Genomic DNA, 25,428 nt, shown 5'->3' with positions numbered 1-25,428 from the left:
ATACAAAGTGCTTAATAAACCATAAAGTGTCATATAAATATTAGCTAATATGATTAATACTGTTATTAGTGGAAAGATCATCGGATTCAAAGTCTACAAACCTGACTGAAAGTCTTGGTTTAGCCATTATCTAATTGTGTGGCCATAAGCAAGCGCCTTCATCTCAGTTACCCCACCTGTGAAATGGGGTGTGACCACTATGATCCCTTCTGTCTTTAAATCCTATGATATTATGATTTCTTCAGGCTTATAATCTCATGTAAATTTATACAAAATGTAATTTTTATTTTCTCACACCATGAAGTGCGAGGAATATCACTTACCCTCAACACCATAGCATTAGTATATCCTATGTCATATACTATTTAAATGGAACTTGGACTTCGTACACAGAGAAACCACATAGATATGCCACTTTTATTGTTTGTTCTATTAGATCTCCTCCTACAGGTATGTAGCTGAGGGAAAAATATTGAACTAACCTATTCTTCAATTAAAACCTGGACTGAAAGTAAGTCGGACAAGGGAAGTAATCTCACCCTTTAACTTCCTGAAGCAAAGTTGTAAATTATATTACTTCATTACTTACATAAGTTCAATAAATCATCTTTTTTTTTTTAATCTAGCTAGGGTTGGGATTTATGAGTAGAACTGAACTGAGAAATTCCACTTCCTGAACACTACCTCCTATCCTTTCCCCTTTCTCACTAGCTCATTCCCACTAAACTTGCTATGTGCCCTTAATATGACTTCTATTTTCTTGGTTCCTTCCTTTTCTTTTAGTCTGTCTTTCCCCTTTATCTATATTCACCCTTATTCATATGGACTATTTGTTCCCAACCTTTGGTAGAGCCTTCTGAGCTCACATTGGTCTGATCAGCCACATTTGGATACATTGGACCTTGACCCCAACATAGTAATATTATTTTGGGTCCTTTTCAAGAAAAAAGGACAACAACCAACCAACTATTCACTCGACTCAGTGGTCTACTAGTTAAATGATTCATAGTTACTATTCTAGAATTCCTCATTTCTTTTACTTTCCACTATTCCAAACCTACTAATCATCTGCCAGGAGCCTCATGAGTTTATTTCCAGAAGAAGGGAAAGGTCCTTATAGTGAAACTAAAGATTTCTCCAAAGATAACAGGAAGGCATAATTCTCTCAATATTCTAGATATTTTTGACCTATCAGATTATCATGATATTTCTGTCAAAATATTTTTCTTTCCCAAATAAATTCTGCTACCATATGTAGTATCAACACTAAACAGAAGTCGTCCATAATGAATGTTCATTCATGGTCTCACAAACCTATCAAATTCTGAGTGGGGTGCAGTGCAAAACTTACAGAAGTTTTTCGGAAAGTTGGAGCATTGTCATTTTCATCTCTAATGTCAATAGTCAGTGTTGCTGTACTTGATAAACCAAAACTCTGGCCAGCCATATCTCGTGCTTCAACATGCAATATATATGTAGGACATGCCTGGGGAAAAAAAATATCAGAGTCTGCAATGTTCCTCATTCCTGTAATAGACAAATCCTCAAAGTCAGCATGCACATCCTCTAAAGTAAAATTGCAACATTTTGGGACAAATAATAACAGCTAGCATTAATATAACACATTAAGATTTGCAAAGCCTTTTCCCCATATTATCTGATATGATCCTCACAGCAACTTACTGAAATAGCTGTTATTGTTAACCCCATTTTAGAGGTGAGAAAATTAAGGCTGTGAGGTTAAGTAATTAACCTAGAGTCACACAACTAAGTAAGCATCTGAGGCTAAATTTGAATTCAGGCCTTTCTGACTCCAAGCCTAGCACTCTACCCATTGTACCACTAAACTGTGTTACAAATGTGAAGGTCAAGTTAATCAAATGTAAGTGTAACAACAAATTCAAAAGCAATGTTTTAAAATCCATTTGTTAGGTCAACACAGAACTCTCATGGAGAAAGGTTTGATCTGCTTGCTAAATAGGGCGATGAGAAAGTACTTCTCCATTCTGATCTTAAGTGGTTTTTGAAAAAAATTAGGTGACATTCAATTTATTGCTCCTTCTTTGGAGTTTCCTACTTCTTTGGAATTGTTTCAGTCTCAATTATGCATTTTCATAGGCAGAAGCTAGGTAACTTAGCTATTTCCTTTATTTTTCCACTTAATTTAAAATTTCTTAGATTTTTGCTTGGGTATTTTCATGTCTTACATTTTGTTTTGCCTCCTATCTTTACTTTCTCCATTAAACAATGCTATCCCATTCTGACTTTTTTTTTTTTGGTGAGGCAATTGGGGTTAAGTGACTTGCCCAGAGTCACACAGCTAGTATTATGTGTCTGAGGCCAGATTTGAACTCTGGTCCTCCTAACTCCAGGGACGGTGCTCTATCCACCTAGCTGCCCCCCAACTTTTTTTCTGTTTCTGACTTTTTAAGAGAAGATAAAGCAGAAAACTTGATCATATTTACCATTTCAGTTTGACTTTCTGTCACACATATTTGCTAAAATTTACATTAATAAGTGTACTTTTTTCAGTTTTACCTTTTCCTAAATTTCCCTTTCACTTTGAACATAGAACCTGCTTGGTTTTTATCTTCTGATTTTTTATTTTTGAATCTGATGTTTTTGTTTCATCGCTATTCCAAAAACTTCCTTTCCTGGCAATTGGGATTAAGTGACTTGCCCAGGGTCACACAGCTAATAAGTGTCAAGTGTTTGTTCTATCCACTGCACAACCTAGCTGCCCCTAAAAACTTGTCTTTTTAGATTGTATAGTTTATCTCCTATCTTCCAGAAACAGTGGTATAATACTGGTACAACCTTTCATCTCCCCTTTGATATCTCTTTAAAGTTTTTTTTTAAAGTTCCTTGCCCATTATTATGAGTGAATTATTAATATATTAAGAGGATCAATCTAAACTCATATAACCACCAATTTTCCCAGATGAATATATCAATTTTATGAAAATGACTGATTTCCACTATGGATTTTATAATTTCAGAAAGAGAAACTGAGAGGTAAAAGGAGAGATCAGAGAGAAAAGGTGATGATGCTTATGACAGTGACCTTCCCAAGTCATCTATATCCTTCCAAACACTCTAGAAGTATACAAAAAGGACTTCAGAGAGCAGGCAACAAACTTCCTAGCAAACAAATTCAGTTACTCCAAAAGCAGAGGCTCACAGAAGTCAGATAGCCATCCCAGTTGTGTTATTGCTCATTATATATAGATAGCATTGCTCAGGAAACTGGAAAATAATTTACTTCTCTGTCAGGTGTCAATATGGTAGTGATCACACCCGTATCTGGATGGATTGCAAAATGTTTTGGGTTTTCTGGAATCTGCTTCAAAATGGTATATTTCAGACGAGTATGTAGTGTATCAGGCTCATCCCTGTCCGTGGCCACCACTTGTCCTACTGACGTACCTGTAGGGATAAATCAAATTCTCTTGAACAATTGAATGAGTGATGAAATTTAATATTTTTTGATAGAGATGTGGTTATAGATAATTCTTTCCAAAAGGCCAGGAAAAGAAGAATGTTTTTACAGGATGGTTGAGGGTCATGTGATCATATTCTGAAAGTTTTTAGGTTCTCTACATAGTCTTAAAATGAACTTCAGTTAGATGGCTTTCTAAATTAATGCTGTCTGTATCCTACTTAATCTACATGTTTCTTATTCATTTGTAAGAGTGCTTCTTATCCGTCTTCAGAGAGAAAATTGATTAACTCTGAGTACAAATTGAAGTATACTTTTTTCACTTTATTTTTCTTGGTTTTTTTGTCCTCACATGGCTAATATGGAAATGAGTTTTGCATGACTTCGTATGTATAATTGATATCAGACTGCTTGCCTTCTAAATACATGGGAGTGAGGATGGAAGGAGAGAGAGAGTTTGGGACTGAAAAAAATTTTAAATGAATATCAAAATAAATAAATAAAGCATATTTTTTTTAAAGAGTGGTTCTTATTTTTTCCCAGTTTCTTGACCTTTGGCCAGACAATGCACTCTGACAGGTCATCACTATGCAGAAGAAAGGAATGACTAGAATTAAGATAAGGAATTTTATTTTTTGGTGGAGCACCAATGAAAATCATACTTGTTCTTTTTTTTAAAGTTGAGATAAGAACTGTATTAATTTGTTTCAGTAGCAAAAATGTTGATGTTATTATGTTATAAGCATCACTGACATAAAACACCAATGTGTGGACCATCTTTGGATACTCATGGACTATCTCAAAACTATACTTTGAAAATTACTATTTATTTGATGCACCATTTGTAAAAATAAATCATTCTTGAAAATGTATGTTTTATGAGATTACTAACCACATTTCCCTTGTAAATGGCTATATTTGTGGTCTTCAATTTTGTCTTTTTTGTAATATATGTTCTTTTGAAAGAGAATTATTATGCCCATACTCATACATTTTATCTTTTAAGAATCTTGAGATTCTTGTATGATGACAAAATGCAAAAATATTTTTGTTTGTTAACATACTTATTATTATATTATACATTAGCATTTTAAAATATTTACAGTATTCAAAAATCATTTGTACCTTTAAAATATTTTCTACCTTTTGGGTCCATGGTAACCACAACTTGCTCACTGGTGACTTCTCTGATTTTTTGTAACTTATGTTTGCCCTGCACGATATATAAGAAAATTGTATTCCTATAGAGGTTGCTTTATTAAATTTTGCAATTTAGAATTTGCCATTATATATAAATATTGCAGACCTCAAAGCCATTTATATTCTGTTCCTTAATTTCATAGCATAACTGGGAGTAAAGTAGTGTAATGAGAAAAGAACAGATCGAACCTGTACTTAGGAGAACTTGGGTTCAAATCCTGCCTCTGTCAATTATTAGTTGTGTGATCATGAGAATTTAACTTACAGCCTCAATTTCAGGTTATTCATCTTTAAAATGGAGGCAATAATATTGAATTCATAAGGTTGTTATGAGGATCAAATGAGATGATGTACATAAGCCAAATTGCAAACCTTTAAGTATTATATAAATGTCATTTACTTTTTTAAGTATAGTCTCAAGTAGTCCACGAGCATCCAAAGTTGCTCCACAGATTGGTGTCTTGTGTCAATGATGCCTATAGCATAACATCTGTATTTTTGCTACTGACATAAATTAATGCTGTTCTTATACCAGTTAACATTTTAAAAAATTGTATAACCCCCTAAGAAAAGTTAGTGGCTATTTGAGTTGGGTGCTAACATACAAAGAGGATCACTCTACATTCTTTTCATCTCTGACTTTTTTTAGGTGTCTAGACCAGTCTTAAATCAACTATTCAATTACCATTGAAAAGTACAGGATCTAATAATAACAAAGATAACAATAATGGTAATAATAATAAAAGCCAGCATTTATATAAATGCTTTAAGTTTCATAAAGTTTCAAAGAGTATCTCATTTTATCCTCACAAAGACCTTGAGAAGAAGTCTTTACTATTAATGCCATTTTATGGAAAAGAAAACTTAAATGACTTATTTGCCCAGAGTCACACAGCAAGTAAGTGTCTGAAGTAAGTTTTAAAATCAAATCTCCTTATTCCAAGTACTCTGTCATCTGATTGCCTCAAAAGATTGCCTACTAAATACACTCCATAACCTAGGCAATTTCCATTTCGTTTTTCTACTTTGTTTTTCCTCTCTGAATGATCAAATCTTTGGAGTTGCTATGGATCTCATCTAGCGTATTCTATAGTAAGTATCGTGGGTCATGGCACAATCCATGCAATTTCAGCCAAAAATAGGAGCATCTGGAAGACATCATCATCTCTTGTTTAAAAGCTGTTCAAAATGTCCTTCCTGATTGTGATTAACACTTTTGGTGACTATGTAGCTCACAGTTTTATGCCTCACTTGATACTAACAGAGAATTATTGAACAAAACTCTCTTTTGTTTACATTTCTCAAAGAAACAACCAATTTTAACACATACATAGGATACATGTTCTAGTAAGGGAAAATTTAGGATGCCTTTTTGTTCTACTAAATCAAATTCTTGTTTAATAACCAACAAAAATAAATACTGAAGTCCCTCCAACCCCAAATCTTTGATTCTACAATCAGATCCTCTATTCTAGTCATCTTTTAGTCAATTGTGTTATTTTGAAGATGTGGTCTGCAATAGAAACTGATAGATAAAATCTTGCTCATTCCTTTCATATATACACATGTATACATACATACACACATATGTATACTTACATGTATACATTTATGTGTGTGTGTGTATAATCAGAGATAACCAAGATACCAGGAACATGTAGTCTAAAATATTTTATGGTAGTGAGAAAGTAGGCACATGGATCGATCATTAATGATGTCTATTTGATTATCATTTTGGAAGTAACAGTATTGCCCGTACTTTTTTTTCCATTCTTGTTGTCTTCCTTTCTTTATGAAGGTTTAAATCTGTTTTCAAAACTCTGGCTTCCCATATAGGCTTCTTTTATGCATATTTTAAACTGTCTAATTGTTCTTCCTATCTTTTTCATGCCTACTTCCTTTTATATTGTACATTGGTTTCCTATGTGTTAAAGTCTACATGTGATTATTCTGCTGTCATCATAAATTATAATAAATCACAGTAAATTGCTTTGAAACTTGTTTTATTTTAAATAAATTTATTTTCTACCAGTTTATACTAAAAGTGCTCTTGGGAAGATTCAATTTAATTGTGTCTCATGCTAAATTTTCTTTTCTCTCTCCATAGTTTTTTGCTGTTTTGTATTAGTAAGTTTTCACAAATCTTCCATAATGTTCTGCAAATGAGCTTGTACTTTAATTTGGTGCTTTCTCTTGCTTCCATATGTCTTTATTTTGTAAGAGGAATAAATGAATGCTGGCTGGGGTGGCTTCTGAGTAATCTTGGCCTATTCATTATGGTGCTTTTTTATATTAGTTAACTTCTTCAAAGAAATGGTGATAACCAGGATGACTATCTTATCTTTAATCCATTTCCCATTTTTGATCAATAGTATATTTATATATGTCAAAATGGAGCTGATATAATTTACACAGAAGTTCTGGGTTTGTTTTTTTTTTCAAACTTAATGCTGGTTTTTACTTCTACTCTAAAATGTTGGTGGTCTAACAGCAAACAGACAGCTGATTCTGGAATGATACCTAGATTTTTGCAAATTCTTTCTATTGTATCAACATGAAATTAATCTGACTTTTGCTGCTGATTATATTTTTTGGTGCTTATCATACCCAATGCCTTCCAACTAAATTTTTAAATAAAGTAATCCTGACATACAGGTTTGGGGCTACTCAAAAGCCTTCCACCTTGGGATCATATTTTTGCTACATATTGTTAACCATGATCCCTCCTTTGCATTTAAGCCAACAACTATTATGGTATAAGTTAATTTGTCTAGAAGATCTTGTTGAGTTTTTCATAGAAATTCATAGAATATATCTACTTTATTTTCTGCAACATAGGCTGACATATACCACCTTGCTTACAGTCAACATGAGCACTGAGCTTGAGATGATTAAGCATCCCATGAAACGACTTTTCTTGTTGTCTCTGAATGCTCAATGAAACCAACTCACGTAACTCCTTTAACCGCAACTCCAAGGAGGACCTATGAGTAGTCCTTTAATTTGGTTACAATTTCATTTGGTATTCTGGTTTTATTTATAGCAAGAATATATGTGTATACATATGCTATACATACATGTAATATACATTGTATGTGATATGTATTCATATGTATATATGGGTATATGTGTGTATATATACATATCCATATATGCATATATGGATATGTATGTGTATACATACATGTGTGTATTGTGTACATATGTATATGTGTATATAGTCAGTTAATAATAAGCATTTATTGATCACTTACTGTACTAAATGCTGGGGATACAAAAAAGGGCAAAAAATAGTCTCTACCCTCAAAGAACTTACAGTCAAATAGGGGAGACCAAGCAAATAATTCAGTACACACAAGATATATACAATAAAGAGGGTAGGTAAATGCAGAGGTGAAAGCACCAAGAAAGTCTTCCTGCAGAAGGCAGAATATGAACTAAGTACTGAAGAAGGCCAAAGAAACTAAAAGGTAGAGATAAGTAGGCAGAGCATTTCAGGCATAAGAGACAGCTAGTACAGAGGCAAGGAAATGGAGTATGGTGTGTGAGAAACATTAAGTGTAGCTGGGTCATCATGTATATAGAACAGGAAAAAGTATAAGAAGACTGAGAAGGTAGAAAGGGTCCAAGTAGTGAAGATGCCAAACTTTATATTGGGTTCTGGAGGCAAAAAGAAACCACTGGAGTTTAGTGAGTAGGTAAATGACATACTTTAGCCTGTGCTTTAGAAAAAAATACTTTGACAGCTGAATGGATAATGAACTGGGGAAGTGTTAAGGAGAAAAGATCTGAGTGGGGAATTTGAGGCAAGGAGCGGTGAAAGACTTGAGGTAGGGAAAACAATTGGAAGACTATTACAGTAATTCAAATTTAGTCAACCAATGTGATATTTGAGTGACCAGAGAGGAGACATACATAGGATTTGCTATTAAGGTAGAAATGGCAAGTTTGGGCAAGGTATTCAATATGTAGGATGAGTAAGAGTGGGTAGTTTAATGTGAAACTTAAGGATGGTGGTGCCCTCAACAATAATAGGAAAGTTCAGAAGATGGAAGTTGTTTGATGAAAGATGAACAAATTCTGTTTTGGACATGTTGAATGCCTATAAGTTCAAAATACTCAGTTGGTAATATAAGAGTAGAGCTCAAAGGAGAGATTAGGCCTAGATATATAGACCTGGGAATGATATACATGGAGATGACAATTAACTCCAGCATGGGATTTGATAAGATCACCAAGTAAAATAGTATAAAGCAAAAAGAAAAGAGGACCCAGGAAAAACCAATTCAATTCAACAAGCATTTATTAGGTACAGATTATATGCCTTGGTTTAATAAGAAAGAAATAAAAGCAGTCCCTGTGGTCAAGGAGTTTCCATTTTACTTGAAGAAAGAAATGGAAACATAGCTATTGCAATTAAATGTAAAAATATATCATAAGGAATCAGGAAAGACCTTATAGGATGTGAAAGTAGTGAAATGCAGCAAGAGGTAGAGGTGAAGTGAGAGAGGAATCCAGGAAGGAATGACAGAATGACAGGTTGTACAGGGGCCTGGAGGTGGGTTTTCATGGGACATAGAGTCCATTACAACAGCAACCTCAAATATTAGTTGCAGACATATTGTGAGGGATTTTAAATGCCCTAAAGAGCAGTTTCTATTTGATTCAAGAAGCAATAGAGAGTAGTTGAAGGTTTTTCAGCATGAGAATAACATGGCCAAACTTGAACTATTACAATATAAATTCAAGACCTGTGTGGAGAATGGAGTGAAGAAGGCAGAGAATGGATACATAGATGCAGTTAGGAGGCCATTATCATAGTCTAAACAAGACGAGATGAAGGTTTTAGGTAGGGTTGTGATTACTTCCTCAATTTTTTGGTCATAATGATAGCAGACATTTTAATAGCACTTTAGAATTTACAGAGCACTTTATATTGTGGTTTGTCTTTCATTCTCAAAGAGGACTATGACATCAGGAAGATGATAACATGACTTGCAATTGAATGGGATTTGAGTAAGGGAGTACTGTGCAAAGTTACCAGCCTTACTTTTTCCTCCAGAGCCATCTAGGTCCAGTGGCCAGATATAGATCAGGACTACTGAAGATGGCCCAGGATGCAGTGGGAGACCTTGGCCTTCTTAAGCTAATGTCTATCTGAGTTTCATTTAAACCCTAAGAAAAGTCCTGTGAGGTAGGTACCATAGCTATTATTATTCAGAAACTGAAGCTCAGAGAGTTTTGTGATTTGCCCATAGTAATACTGTTAGTGTCAGAGGTGGAAAATGAATTTAGGACTTCCTGTCTCTAAATCCAACACTTTAGCCACTACCTAGGGTGATTCTTAGAAAGCAGACACAATCCACTATATGGACCATATTTAAAGCCTTTTTAGCTTGGTAGAATCAACCAAAGCTTGAATTTTTCTGACCAATCCTTCAGGATTGAGGGATCACATCTATACCATGAGACATTAGAGCAGGGCTTTTGTGGAGGTATATACCGATTAGTTATAATAAATATAACTAGGAAAAATATTGCAAAGTTGCTATTAAATACCAGTGAGTCTATTGAACATGGGCAATGTTTGAAAATATACTTAGCCCACATCTCTTTTTGTATCTTTTTCCTAGCTAAAAAAGGGAACATTCAATTGTCATTCAACTAGTTCTGATCTACACAGATTTGCATTCAATAAATATTTATTGAACAAGCGAAGGAGGCAAATTACCATGCCTGTGTCTGGATACTGTGACTGGCGCTTCATTCATTCAGTATTAACTCACATTTACTGCATTCCTACTATTTTCAAAGTATTTGTCTATGGGGGGAAAAGTCCTAAGAAATATTTTCAAAAGACAACTTAAAGAAATTAAAAATTTCATTTTTCACTAATTTTTAAACTGACCATTCTTGCCTTTAAAGAATTTATAAACAACTAGGAAGAGATGAAAAGAAAACAAATTAGTTTTTTGAATCATTCATACATTTTATGAATTTATCTCAATACTGTATCCACTTTTCTCTATAGGAAAATTCTCCTTTCCATTTCTTAGACTACATAAAAGCTCCTCTACATAAGGCTGCCTGAGTGAGTCTTTCACATCAAGAGTGTCAGAGTGTACACGAAGGTCAAATGAGCACGAATATAATACTCTCCAGTTTAAGAGATTTTGATCAAATAAAACTGACAAATATAGTTATAAAATAATAATAAAATATTGTAATTGTTCTCTATTACTATCATTTAAATTTAGACATGGTTTAATCTTGAACATTAGCTTTTAAGAAATTCATAGTATTATTGCAGCAATTCTAAATTACAAACATGTTTTAATTAAAATTACCCCCAAAACCACCAGCACAAAATGTAATGGTGAAAAAAGATAAAATTTAAAAATACTGTTAATATATGTTAAATTTAATACTCATTATGGTGTTTTGATTATAATTTTGCACTTACCCACTCTGCAATTTTCTATCACATTAAAAGTAATCATATCTTCAAAACATGGGGCATTATCATTGTCATCTTCAACTTTGATCAGAAGTGGGAGTGGCAGATCTGTTGAGTAACCATCTGGTGTTGTTGCATAACCAGTTATCTACAATATAGAGAAGAGCCCCCAGAAACTCCTTAACATAATATAAGCTATGTATATTGTCAAATACAGTGAATGAGAATTAAGAAAGCAACAATTTCTTTTAAGCCTGATATGATAACACAAAATATATAGAACCCAAGATTAATACGGTAACCAAGATGCATCCACATTGTTCTCTTTAGATGACTCCTCCTTTTTCCTCCTTATCTCTATGTCTTCTGAATTTCATTTATGAGGGCTTTCCACCCCTTCTGAGCTTCCTTCTTCCACAAAATTTTAAGTCAAAAGATCCTACCTATCCTTTGATGGAACCCAAGCCTGTTTACTGTTCTCACAAAACACTCAACTCCTGACCCCATGCATTTTCACTGTTGGTCCACGCTACCAAAATCCTCTCACTAATCATCTCCATCTCTAATCTCACCTAAAATCCCACCTGCTGCAAGAAACATTTCCCAATGCTTTTTAATGCTAGTAACTTCACTGTGAGATCACCTCCAAAGTCCTGTCTATATCTATATCTATATTTTCCACCACCACCCTGATTTGATTGTGACCTCCTTAAGGACAAGGAAGGTTTTTACTTTTCTCTGTATCCATAGTACATAATAGGAATTTAATAAAAGCTTTTTAAAATGACATTCAAATCTGTTCTCTAAAATCTAGGTCAGTCGATGTCTGGCTTTCCTCTCTATCACAAATTCTGAAATATAATAAACATATCCCTCCAAGTTTAAAATTTGTATCTCAGTAGCCATAGATTTATTTTTGGGCACAAGCAGGTCTCAACTAGCAATTTTCTTAGTGGTTTCATCCATCTTTTGAAGGATGAAATTATTACTATGACAAGCTAATAAATTATTAGCTGTTGTTCCTTTGGCAGAGAGAGGAACAGCAGATGTCCAGATAACAGAAGTTCTCCATCATTACTACACCATGTCTCTGCGCCAAGCTTGTGATGTGTTTCGTATATCCATATATATTCATATGTGGTCTTTCTGTTCAGGTAATCTGTAGTTTTCCTACAGGACAATATTTCTAGTTTCTTCTTTCATTGATCTTGATCCCAGTGCCCTCCACTAATTGTGTCACATGATTATACCTTCCTAATATGTACTGCTATTCTGCTACTACTTCCTTTCATCCTTTTGAGTAAGACTTACCATAGTCAAGTTATGGGTGACTCATGTCATTAGGCATTTTAATTGAGCTCTCTGGTTCACCTTCCTTTTTAAAAATATTACATGCATTTGTATTTCGATGTTTGAACTATGCATTTTATTACCGACTCTTTTTTTCTTTAGTCATACTAAGCATCTTCCCTTCTTCCCACATTGTAGCTATTTTCTAGATATACCTTGCAGACAGTTTTCTCCTTCCTTTTTTATTTAAATCTCCTTTGAGTTATTTTTTCAAAAGTCTAGCAAATTAATTTTTTCAAATCAACCCTTATTAGGTACACTCTATCCCTGGCCAAACTCATCATTCCTATGTTTTAAGTGGTAGTCCAAAATCCAAATCCTATCACCATCTACTTTCTTAAACAGATAATCATATCTCAAATCTATGACTCTGTTCTGCCACTTGCCAAAGTCAACCACATTCCACAATGTCACACACATTTACAAGGAAAACATTCACTAGTATTTTTACTAGTCCCATGGATCTCTTCTTGCAAGGACACACTAATTGGGGGAGCTTAATAGTTAAAACGTTTAATAGAATTTAATAACAGCAGGCATATGATATTTATTTTGTAGAATTATTTAAAATCATTTAAATTATTTTATATTTTGAGATTATCTTTCCTAGCAGACAAAACATGGTCCTTCAACAACTTTAGATCATATGCTTATACATGTATACATACATATATAGGTAAATATTCAAACCCAATTCAAATTACTTATGTTTCTCCTGTGCTTTCTATCACCCTAGATATAAAAATGGGAGAAGCATAGCAAGCAAAGTGTAGCAGGGTAGTATGTGGTTTGGTGTTTTCTTGGTGCAGGATGTGACTTTATGAAGCTTATGGAATTTTGTGCATATTTCTCATTCCATCCTCAGAAAAACCATGTGATGTTGGTAGATCAGATATTGTTATTAAAGCATATCTTCTACTCTCTTCTTTTTATATGAAGTGATTTAAATATCAAATTTATTTAAAAAATGTTATGACTATTACTAGAAATTCATTACTCAAAATGAACAAAAAAAAAAGAAATTATTCTGCTTAATTTGTCTTTTGGAAATATTTCCAAGGACTTTTTCCCTATTAGAAAGCAAGTTTTTGAATGTGTTTCAAAATCGATACTGGTGTAGGCTCAAAGTAGTTAATTAGTGTTTAAATAATGATTGTGAAACAGGAAAATGCTTGCTCCCCTCTCTTCTCCATTTATAATAATGAGAGAAGTTTGATATTTTCCCACTAAATATATTTAAAAGAGTAAAATAAATATTTGACTTATAGTAAAATATAATATAATAGTAAAAATGAAGGTCTTTAAATGTTACTATTTCTAAATCTTAAGTACTAAAGCACTAAAACAGAAAATAATTCAGTATAACCAATTCAGGATTCTACCAGAAAGCTGTCATATGTCTCACGATCTACAGCACGTGTACAAAAGATATCCCCTGTGTCTCTCTCAATGTAGAATAAATTGAAGGGCTCCTTATCTACTCCAGGTCCACTTATCGAATAATAGATGGTGTAGTTTTGTGCAGAATCAGACTGGATCTAGAAAGTTTAAAAAAAAAAAAAGATTGTATAAGGCAAGGGTCATAATACAAAGCTATATGTCCAAATGTCTTAGAATTTAGTGCTGTTTCTGACCACTCTCCTTTCTTTGCTGTGTATGTTCTCTGACCCAGTTCCAACTCTTTCCCAACTGCTCGTTTGTGTGCATAATTAAGACACACAGAATCATAGAAACTTAGAGCTCCAAGAAGATTTCTGTAGATATGCTCTTGTTCACCTCCCCCACCTTATTTTACATGTCAGGAAACTCATGTCACAGTATTTTGCCCAAGGTTACATATAAGGGGGCTACAGCCCACATCGAGCCCATAATACCTGACTCCGAGTTCATTGTTTCCTTCCACTACCTCACAGTGCTTTCTAGTTTTTCAAGGTCCAGAGAGAATTGCCTGCCATGCACCAAGCTATCTATGTCTTTACTCACTTCTTAAATCATTCATCTTTTTGAGTTTATCTCACCAATTCTAGTCCTTATGCTAAGATGAAAAATTACCAGGCTACTTTACAATCACCCAAGATCACCTTATAATCTACTCTGCCACTGCCTTCTAACATCCTCCAGGCCTTATCATCTCCCAGACTCTACATACTCCAGACTCTGGGGCACTGCCATCTAACCTGCTGGTGTAACCTCAGGACTCTTGGACCTTACCACTCATCCCACCGCTGCACCTTTAGGGCTTCCAGGCCTTCCTATCCAACCTACAGGATGAATTTTCTTTAATATGTTTTCTCCTTCAATTAGAATATAAGCTCCTTGAGAGAAGAGACTGTCTTAATTTTTTAAAAAATATTTGTATCCCGCAGTTAATAGCACAATGTTTGGCATGTACTAAGTGCTTAATAAATGCTTTTCCATTCATTTATCAACTCATAGATAATGCCTTTTCTTATTTCTTTTACTATAATACATCCAGATGTATCATATTGTGTGATTCAGCCGGAAATGAAGTATGTGGTTTAACAGAAGACTTCTTTAGGGTAATATAAAATTTTAAGTGCCCTTACCTGTTGAATTTGTTGTGGAAATGGACCTAATGAGTTTTCCATTATTGAACATGGAATTGGAGCCCATCTTCTTTTGGTTCTCTTAAGAGCTCTGTCTTTTGTATGTCTTTTCATAGGTATCTGAATATGGTAGAAGGCCAAAAAAAGATATCATAGATCATAAACACATAGATCAAAATTTTACAGTTATGAACGTAAAGTGAAATTAAGAAAGTCATCATATGGCATAAAGCAAACATAGTATGTTCTTGATTTGAGAAGAGAAAGATACATATTTAGTGACATGCATATATGCACACAAATACAGAGAAATGTTCAGATCAATACTTTCAGCTCTTTCTTACTTCCTTCTTCTGTACCTTCCTAGTTTCCATGTCCAGCCCCAACCTCACCCTGGGTCACCCCTACTCTTGATGAATCAAACTTATTGGTCAGTCATAAAAGAGATTTTGGACAGCCGTGGGAAATCCGCAAACCAAATGATTCATTGAGAGACGATCAAAAATACTACAATTTGAAGTGATATAATACTAAGCACTAACATGTGTGTGTATGTGTACATATGCAAGGGGTCTTAAAAGCTTTAATGGCTTAAAACTACTCTAGGATTTTTGGGATTCCCTGCATGAACATACACATACATATGCCAAAGCTTTTACTATAGGAACACTTTCCTTTACACACATATGTGTATACACACATAAATGTGTTCTGGAAAATGTATAATCCGAATTCTTATAAATTAAATCAGAAAATGTGATGTAGCCAAGAGAGCACAAACTTGAAGTCAGGAGACCTGAGTTCAAATCTTGGCTCATGTATTCACTAACTGTGTGATCATAGCTAAGTTACATTATTTCTTGGAGCCACAATTTCTATATCTGTAAAATAGAAGTAATAATCCTCACAGTATCACCCTCCTAGGAATCTGAAGAAAGCATTTTGTACACCTTAAAAGACTGTATGTATGTGTGCATATGTGTACAAATAGAATATATATGTATATGTATGAATTATTGTACTTAAAATGAACTAGGCCTGCTACTTAGAAAAACTTGATTGTAAATCCTTTTCATTTTATGCTGTAGCTATTTAATTATTTTTTTTCGTAAATCAAAATGTTCATATTGAACTTGTATCTAACAACAGCTTGGAGGATGTTTGTTTTAAATAGACAAAACAATACACAAAAATACTTCAAGTTTTTATCCATTGTACCTTCTTTTCTGCGGCTAACAGTACAATCTCTATCTTTTTTTCTTCCTGTTTCTGAGAGTCTGAGAGCAAAATAGCAAAGGTTGTTTCCTCAGAAGACAACTCAACGTTTTTTGTTGTATACACTGAACCATCTTCCAGAATTCTGAAGTCAGGATCACTTGAATGGATGAGGTCAGCAGATTTAAGACACTCCTCTAGATTAACTGCATGGGAGAAATTCGATAGGGATTTGAAAGATGCAAACAAAAAGAGAACATGTTTTACAGGAATGACAGCTGCTTGTTACAGCATGATAAGGGTAGGAATGAACTTAACTATATTTGAATTATGAGTGTCTCTTTTTCAAACTAATTCAATTCCATTCCACAAACATTTATTAAATGCCTACTAGCTGCAAGACACTGTGCTACAAGTCAAGAATACTAAGGGAAAAAAAAAGAAGGTCCAGCCAATAAGAAATTTTTATTCTACTAGAGGAATATACAAGTTACACAAGTGGGTAAATGCAAAGGTTATACAGAGCAATCTCAAGAGTGAGAGAGACAGTGATAATAACTAGGCTGATGCCAGCAAAGCTTAGAGAGTCTTACATTGATTTTGTGTCATAATTTTGTAATAATTAAACCTACTATATTTAATTCACTTTGGTTATATTATTGAAAATATACCGTGAACAAAGATTTAACAGTCTTTTCCTTCCAAACACCAGAATTTTGTTTTGTTTTGACCAATGGAAATGAATGTGAACACAGAAAAAAATAGAATTTTACTTCTGACTTTAGAATCAGCTTCTAACTTGCCAGATCACATTCTTCTATCATTGGTATTAAGTCATTTGATACTATCTAAAGATCTATTTATAAAAATACTGGATTTTAAAAAAAACAGGATTAGGAGATGCTGGAGCCAATCAAAAAAGCAGTCATTAATTTCTTCCCACCATGAGCAAAATACAGTGTGAGGTACTGGACTTAGAAAGACAAAATCACCTGTCTCCCAATAGGGCGTGCAATTTTTTTTTCCTTCATATTTTTTGACTACATTCATTAACTTGCATGTTTCTTCTTTTTCAAGCAAAATTTCTTTTAGATGTTCACTTGTATTTCAGCCTTTCATATGTAAGACATTCTTAAAATAGTCATAAACTTTATGCTTTCAATAGGACAATTTTCTCCCCATATAACAAGTAAAAATATAGCTCCATGTCTAAAGACAAAATGCTAAGTCCTCATAAGAGAGTACCAATGTCCACTTTTTTTCAAACAGAATTCATATTTGCACAATTTCATTTTTCTTGTGACAATATGGGAGTTTATATGTGTTCATACCATTTGCCCTTTGGATCTTAAAATCTGTATTATGTCTATATAAATCTACATAAAATCTATATATCATAGACTCATAGATTTAGAATGGGAAGGAACCTCAGAGCTTTTCTAGTACAATTTCCTCATTTTACAATGAAGACATTGAGGCCCAGAGAAGCTGAACCTTGCCCAAGATCATCCAGGCTAGGAAATCACAGTCAGGATCTGAACAGCTCAAATCTGTTGACTGTAGATCCAGCTCTCTCTCCACTGCAAAACTCAAATGAAGTCAGTCCATTATGTAGTATTATTAAAAGTTTGTTTTAGGTATTTTTTTGTAGTTTTACAACTATATAGCAAGTAGATTGGAAAGTCTGGTTGAAAAAATGAGGAAAAGTTGATCAAGCAAAAGTAAATTATATGTATTTCCTTAATAATATGATAAATGCTGTCTGTAGTAGCATTAAGAAATCTGCAATGCATTCTTTTAAAAAGACTGAAAACTTCTTCATAATAGTCTTCAATTGAGGTCATTGTATACCTCCTAGCATACCACCTAGCTATATATACAGGTAACTAAAATAAAATATTTTTATCATTAAAATAATTAAAGTTATGTAACAATGTGCTTATTTGGAGGGAGTGCAGGCAAATGTGGACACCACTATAAAAATGCTCAGAAGATTCTTCTTATGTTGAGGTAAGGTCAATTCTCTGGGCAGCAGGGCCAACCCTTATAGGAATATTTTCAGAATTCCTTTTCCTTATATGGACTCATAAGGCTTAGAACCTAAAGGGATTCTGAAAAGTATTTAATTTAACCTACTCATTTTATAATGAAGAAACTGAGGACCAGAAGTGTTAAAATAATTTGCCCAAGGTCCTATAGCTTTTAAAATTTAAGATGAAACTAAGACTTTTGGGACACCCTGTATTCAGGGGCATATTTCTGAATAAAGAGTAAAGATCAGTGAGAAACCTAGATGAACTATCATAGTAGAGAGTGAGCTAGATTTGGAGTCAGAGGACCTGGGTTTAAATCATGGATCTGCTGTTATCTCTTCCATGACCTTGGGTAAACTGTTTAACCTCTCTGTGCCTGTTTCCTCATCTATAATTTGAAAGGGTTGGACAAGATGATTTCTAAGGTCCCTTCCCACTATAAATGTATGCTCCTTATGACTCTTAGCTACAAAGTGTGAGGTACATCTACCTCATAAACCAGTAGTGATAATGGTTATTGTTATGAGAAAAATAGCTCACATGCTAGCTTGGAATCTTGGTATTTCCTATCAATAGCTAGTGATTTAGAGAACCATGACTTGGGAACTTCAGAAGCAGTTTAGCTCCTTGAGGGAAGGCACAGTGTTTCACTTCTTCTTTGTACACCTGAAGCCAACCTTAGTGAATTGCATATAGAAAGTTTTTTAAAAGATTTGCTGACCTGAATTGAATTAAATTAATATGGAAGAGATTTAGCTTCACCAGTTCTGAAGAAATGAACTTCAGTCATTTTAAATCTGTTGTGTGTTCCCTCATTTCTCTTGAATGAAAAGAAAGAAAGCATACTCTGGGATTTCAGATATCCCTAACCACTACAACAAACTAGGTTGTCTGCTCATCATTAAAGGCCAAATTTTAAATAGGGCAGTTACTACCTGGCTTTCATCCCAGCTCTTAGAAAAGCCTTAAGCAAAATGTAGAAAATTACAACTTTGAAAGTCTTACAACATTTTTTCTCACCTCTGCCTACAAATGTGTCAGCCTGAAGATGAGAGGGGACTTTAAGAACGACTTTCTTACAAGCATCACAAAAGAAACACAGAACCTACAAAGAAAAAAAAATGCTTTAAGGGGAATTACATATCATCCTAGCATTTTGCATGTTACTGGCATGTCATAAGAAATGTTTGTTTCTTACTACAATCAAAGTTTGAATCTTTAAGAATGAACCTTGAACAATTCCCTTGAAAGACTCAGAAAAATGACTTTAGAGATTTTGAATTAAAAGGAAGGAGAACATTAGCCTCATGAAACCAAAATTCAACTTTTAATCATTCATATAGATTCATATATTAATATGTAATATTAAAGTTGAAATAAAATGTGAAAATCAAAATAATATAAAATTAATAAATTCATATAAATAAAAATACTCATTTCTTAATTCCTCAGTTCCTCATCTTTATGGTCAAATAATTTATTAAAATAATCACATATTTCATTCTAATTTCTAGCATAGCATAAGTACTTAATTTATTTCACTGGAGGTTGTCAAAAAAGGAGTTCTATTCTTGCCCTGACTCCAAACTGAGGAGTGGATAAGCAATCAAAAGAATTCAAGAAGTGAAGGGTTATTTTGTTATTTCATACAGCTACTACTGAAAGTCAGCATAAAATTCAGGGGCCTCATATCTTTCAACTTATTACGTAGTTCTAGTTGTTTCCTTTGGGGTCTACTCCATATGGGTATATATACACACACCCACATGTGTGTGTACATGCATGCGCATGAGAGAGAGAGAGAGAGAGAGAGAGAGAGAGTTAGCTATTCTGCAAGGATCACTTTGCAATTTGTCAAATAGAAAAGTTCCTAGCAAAGTTGGAATGCCCACGGAATAACATGTCATATTTCTCATAATTCTTCATTTGCAGCAATGACTTTTTTCTTTTTGGTTAGTAAGAGAGAATAAAACCTCATGAACAGATTAAACCACTTTGAAGTTTTGTGAAAACCCTCAAGTGAAGCTGAAACTACCCAAACCAGGAACGAAAGGGGAAAAAAGCCATATTTGGCACTCCTCTCATCATGGATAGCTTTAGACACAGGAAATAGTCTCATCTGTTTGACTGTTTTAAGTCTTCTTTCCTCAAGTCAATGAATGGTCTAAAATGACTTCTTAGGGTTAATTTAGTCCTGTGCTTTTAAGAAAACATTCTAATAAATAGTGGTCTAAATACTATTGTGTGTACATAGTAATGTCATCCTGATCTTGATTCTTAGGTGCCATGTGTACATAGTAATATCATCCTGATCTTGATTCTTAGAAAATCAGCTAAGTCCTATTCATTTTATATATCCATATGTGGGCACAGATGTGTGTTGTATTAACTCCCACTCTTTTACTCCTTTCTTTCTGCCCACTCACACCTATAGAACATTACAGATAGAACCAGTGTGCACTATTGATGCCTACAAGTTTAAGCAGGGGCCAAGAAATGTAAAGGGAGGGAACAGGTGTCAGGAAGTGAAACAGGTGTATCATAGATAAGGCTTCTTGCATCCCTATAGGGTATTGGTGATAGTGGAGTGGGAAATAAAAGGGATATGGAAATAGAATAAAGAGATAACAATGTAGAGCTCCTGGAAAAGAATTCTCCAACACTTGTCGTTGTTCCTGACATCACCCAAGTGGTCATATTCCTCTTTAGAAATCACTTTTAGGCTATCATTAGAGCCAGAGTGGGTCAAGAGAACGACTAACAAGGGTAAAATGAATGCATTTGTAAGGAGACCTTTACCTAGCACATCCATCCTGCATGTCTTATGCTTCTTTGGTGGATTAGTGAAGCCCAACCCCATAAAAATGTATTTTAGGGCTGGTTGACCTAATAGCCTTGAATAAAGGAGGGAATTGAATATAATGGAAGAGAGATGTAGCATCTTTAAAAAAAATACATATACAGGCCCAGTAAAGCAGGGTCAATTTGACAAGATCCTCCCCCACATCCCTCCCAACTTTCCCATCTTCCACTTTTCTTTTTCTTTTTTTCTTTTCTTTTCTCTTCTCTTTTCTTTTCTTTTTCTTTTTTTTTTCCACAAAGCTCTCATGAGAAATCCCTAGATTGGACCTAGAGAACTGGTTTTCTTCCTAGATTTTCACCTTCCTTTTTCTAGGTTAGGGGTTCTTAACTTGGAGTTCATAAACTTTTAAAAAATTATACTCATAACTTTTTAAATAATAAATATAAGTGGTTTCCTTCGTAATCCTAAGTATTTTATGCATTTAAAACATTATTCTAAGAAGAGGCCCACAGGCTTCACCAGACTGCCAAAGTCCATGATACAAAGAAGGTTAGGTACCCCTGTTCTTAGTAGTGGAGCCTCAGCTGCCCTTTTCTGCACTTTCCGGGGCTGCGGACTTATCTGTCCCCAGGATTCCTTAGGTGATCAGCAGCCAAAGCAGCTTCTCCCAACCCCAAACTCCTTCTTTCCAAATAGCTTTACACTTTGACACCAGCTCACGCTATTTGGTCGCGTGCCTACGGAAGGATTGTGTTGCACTCACTTTTCTCTGGAGAAAAAAATAAGTCTGCTACTAGGGGAGCAGGGAATTCCCCTAGAGCGGGATGTCTCCTAAGCTGTTTAGTTGGGCGTTCCGCCTTCCTCCTTTCCCCTTTGTTAGGGTTCAAAGGAAGCGAGCTCCCCACACTAATCCCTGCAGTCCATCATTCCCCTCCTCCTGCCTTCACACCCTCGGGGGCCAGCAGTTCAGAGACAGGAAGAGGCTGCTAATACGCTTGAGTATCCTCGCTAATCCCTCGACTCTTACCAGGAGAGAGAAGAGAAGATGCCTACAGAGGATGCTCCTCAGGGCGCTGCCAGGAGTTGGTGCCATCAGAAGCGTTCCCAATGGTCAGGGAAGGCAGCGGCAAGATGAATCAGGGCGAGCAGGTCCCCAACTGCAGGCCCCTCGCTGGAGGAATATGCTGCCTCCTCTGCACCAGTGGAAAGTCAGGAGAGAAGTGAGGAAGTACAGAAGGAGGAGGAGCAGGAGAATGACTTTTCTTTTCTCTCCCTCTTTCTTTCCCCTCCCAATTCTGTCTACCCCCTCTTGCCAAGGGGTTTTCCCTCAAATGTAGAGGGTGGGGTACCAAATCACCCCAAAAACCAGCCAGTGCTCCTCCTTGCAGCACCTTTCAAAACTTCTGCTACTTGCCACATAGGCAGGAGCAGAAGGGAACACCCTTGGTCCTCAGCTCTCTCCTCCTCCTCCCTACCCCCCAGATTGATGGTATGAAGTCCCTTGCCAGTTATTACCCATTCCTTCTCCCACCCCTTCTCCTCCTCCTTGGCCTTATTAACCTGCTCTGCCCCAGGCAAAGAGACATGGATCATGCAGGGAAGTCAAGTTGGAATCATTCTCTCTTACTCCCTCCCCCCACTTCCCATTGCCATTGGCAAATCAAGGGACATAAACAGGTATGCAATCACCCTCTCATCAGTCTGTTATCTCTTGATCTAAAGCATTTAGGTGTTGCCTTGTCACATATAGCATCGTTGTTCTGGAAGAGATGAAGTCTTCTAGTCTGAAGCAGTTTAGCTCTGTCTATTCTTCAGTATTCTTCCCTTCCATTTAGGATGCCACACAGGACCTTATCCTAAAGGCCTGAGAGAATCTAAGAAGTTATTAAAGCAATAGTCTGTGTCAAGAATGGTCAGGTAGAAACTGGGAGTATCCCTTCTTTTCTTCAATTTTTATTGTTATCGCAAATATATAAATTATTTTTCTTGAACATTGTTTGATAGAGTCTCTTATACAAGGGTAAAAAACTTTAAAAGCATTCTATCCACTTTAGTTGCTTTCAAATCATAGAATTTTAGCAATGAAAGAAACCTAAGCAATTTAGTCAAACCACTTCCTTACAAGGAAATGAAGGCCTAGAGAGGTTAGCCAATATAGATAGTCATGGTTATACAACAATGCTCAGCCCAGAACCCAAATGTCCTGTCCTCTCTTCCATTACAATACTCAGGAACCTGTTAATGTGAAGTAAAACAAAAGATTTCACTAAGTTGAGTGTCTGAAATAGATCATTGATGCAAAACTTTGACATCTTGACATGAAACACTTGCCTAAGCTCAGTGATGTCTATTCTTCATCTCAGAAACAGAAAGCTGATATCATTTCAAATCGTCAAATGCTTTTCCCCCAGAGAAATCAGCAATGATTTATTGCATAAATACTGTGAGGCATAAGAAGAAGAATACGACATGGACCCTGTCTTCAAGAAAGTTATGATCTAGTTGGGAAAACACCATAAACAAGAGATACTTATTTACACTAACTATAGAAACTTGAATGGATCTGTGATTTTATCATCTGGGGGACTTCTTCACCAATGCATATCAAAGCCTTTCTGCTTCATCCCTTTTCATCTGCCACTCCCTTTTTATTATGAATTTAATGAAAGTACACAGAAACTTCTACAAATATAAAGCAGAACGGGGAAAAAATTATGTATGTAACCACAAATTTCTGTTATGCCCAGCTTGCTAAATCTAAAAAATTTTAGATTGTTTTCTAGTTTTCCCAGAAGTCTTTTGTCTCTAATCTTTTTTTTCTTGGGGGGGGCAGAGGTTTTTTTAGGTATTCCAGTGATTCTTAGATAATCTCTTGACTTATTTTCCAAAACAATTGGTTTTGGTGGAAGATAACTTACTTATATTTTCTGATATATGTTCAGTTTTTTCACTTCTCTTTTAGCATCTATTAATTGATTTCTATTCCAAGCTAATTTTCATAGTCTGTTACTTGAGGAGGGCTTTCTGCCTTCTGTATTAAGCTGTTTAATTTTCTTTTCCGTCCTTTAGAATTCTCCCTTATTTTCTTTCCCATTCTTTCTTTTAGAGCTCTTATTTCATTTATATAATCACATCTAGTAAAGTTTATAGCAAACGTAATTTTTTTGAGGCTTTACACACAAATGATGTGAAGTTTTTTTCTTTTCTACTAGCTTTGTGTCTTGATCATCCCTGGATCTATAATATTTCTTTATCACCAGTGTTTTATCCATTTTTCCAGCCTTAATTCCTAAATTGGAACTTAGTGCCAGGGCTGGGCTCTGTCTCCTCCCACAAACTGTCTATGTTTATATATATAGGCAGTAAATAGTCACTACTATCCCACTATAATTCCATACTCTGAGTGTTGGGTTTGCAGGATATTCAAGCAATTGGGGGGGAAATAAGCTTAGGCTAAAATCATAAGTCAGGAAGCAATAAATTATTTAACCCTGTATTTATCACTGAAACTTGGTAGTGTGGGACTCATGACTGGAAAATGACTATGAAAGGGCATGCTTCCATAGATAAGAATGACATAGATAAAAGGGAAGCATAGAGTAACAAATTATATTAAGAAAATATAGTCACATATAAGAAAATCCAGGAATGTGAGAGGAGAAATTTGGTAGAAAGTATTTGGGTAAAGACAGATAGGAGAAAAAAAAAGAGGTGGTGTTATACACGACAGAGAACTTTGACAGAAGGAGAAAGTAGATTAGGAGTTTGTGAAGTATAGCTTACATTTATATCATATTTTGCATATATCATCTCATTTGATCCACATAAGAATCTTGTGACATATGTAACTACAAGCATTATCTTACCTATTTTTACAGAAAATGAAACAGGATCAAAGGACTTAAATGGTCCCATGATCAGGTAGCAGGTAAATGTTATGGGCAGCATTCTAAACTCAGACCTTTCTTGACTTGAGATACAGTGATCTTTCCAGCATACAATGATGCCTCTTAATCACAATCTTACAACAAACCAGCCACAGATCCATGGTATAGTAAAGATGGAAGACTTCAGTTATTCAGACATCTGAAAGAGATTTTTTTTCTGCCCAGGGCAGAGGAGCTAAGAAATTCCTGACTAGCCTTTAAGGCAGAGGACATGATGAGGGAGGTTACTATTCTGACCAGCTAGGAGGAACTAACTGGATGCTGAAGTATAATAAATGAGACATTAGAGCTCATGAAAGATCAGGAGAGGAAAATCCAGCAAGATTTGAAACATTCCCTAGACTTAGAGAGCTCAGATTCAAAAGGTCCATTGAAAGAATCCTATTATTTCATTACCAAAGGTCATATAGGAGAAGT

General features: G+C 35.0%; 1 protein-coding gene across 1 annotated transcript in view; it reads right to left on the bottom strand.

The window, feature by feature from the left end:
• Positions 1-22,322, bottom strand: part of DSC1 (desmocollin 1) — a 47,556-nt gene extending 25,234 nt beyond the window's left edge. Inside the window, 8 exon segments of the mRNA XM_020992593.2 lie at positions 1,352-1,486; positions 3,263-3,426; positions 11,103-11,244; positions 13,829-13,984; positions 15,014-15,133; positions 16,232-16,434; positions 19,282-19,366; positions 22,092-22,322. Coding sequence (XP_020848252.1) covers positions 1,352-1,486; positions 3,263-3,426; positions 11,103-11,244; positions 13,829-13,984; positions 15,014-15,133; positions 16,232-16,434; positions 19,282-19,366; positions 22,092-22,157 — 1,071 coding nt within the window. The 5' untranslated portion in view covers positions 22,158-22,322.
• Between the last annotated feature and the right edge of the window lie 3,106 nt (positions 22,323-25,428).

The sequence above is a fragment of the Phascolarctos cinereus genome, unplaced genomic scaffold (assembly GCF_003287225.1).
Source record: "Phascolarctos cinereus isolate Bilbo 61053 unplaced genomic scaffold, phaCin_HiC Scaffold_4;HRSCAF=312, whole genome shotgun sequence".
NCBI classification, from domain to species: domain Eukaryota; kingdom Metazoa; phylum Chordata; class Mammalia; order Diprotodontia; family Phascolarctidae; genus Phascolarctos; species Phascolarctos cinereus.
The sequence above is the reverse complement of the archived record's forward strand: the minus strand, read 5'-3'. Positions and strand labels throughout refer to the sequence as shown.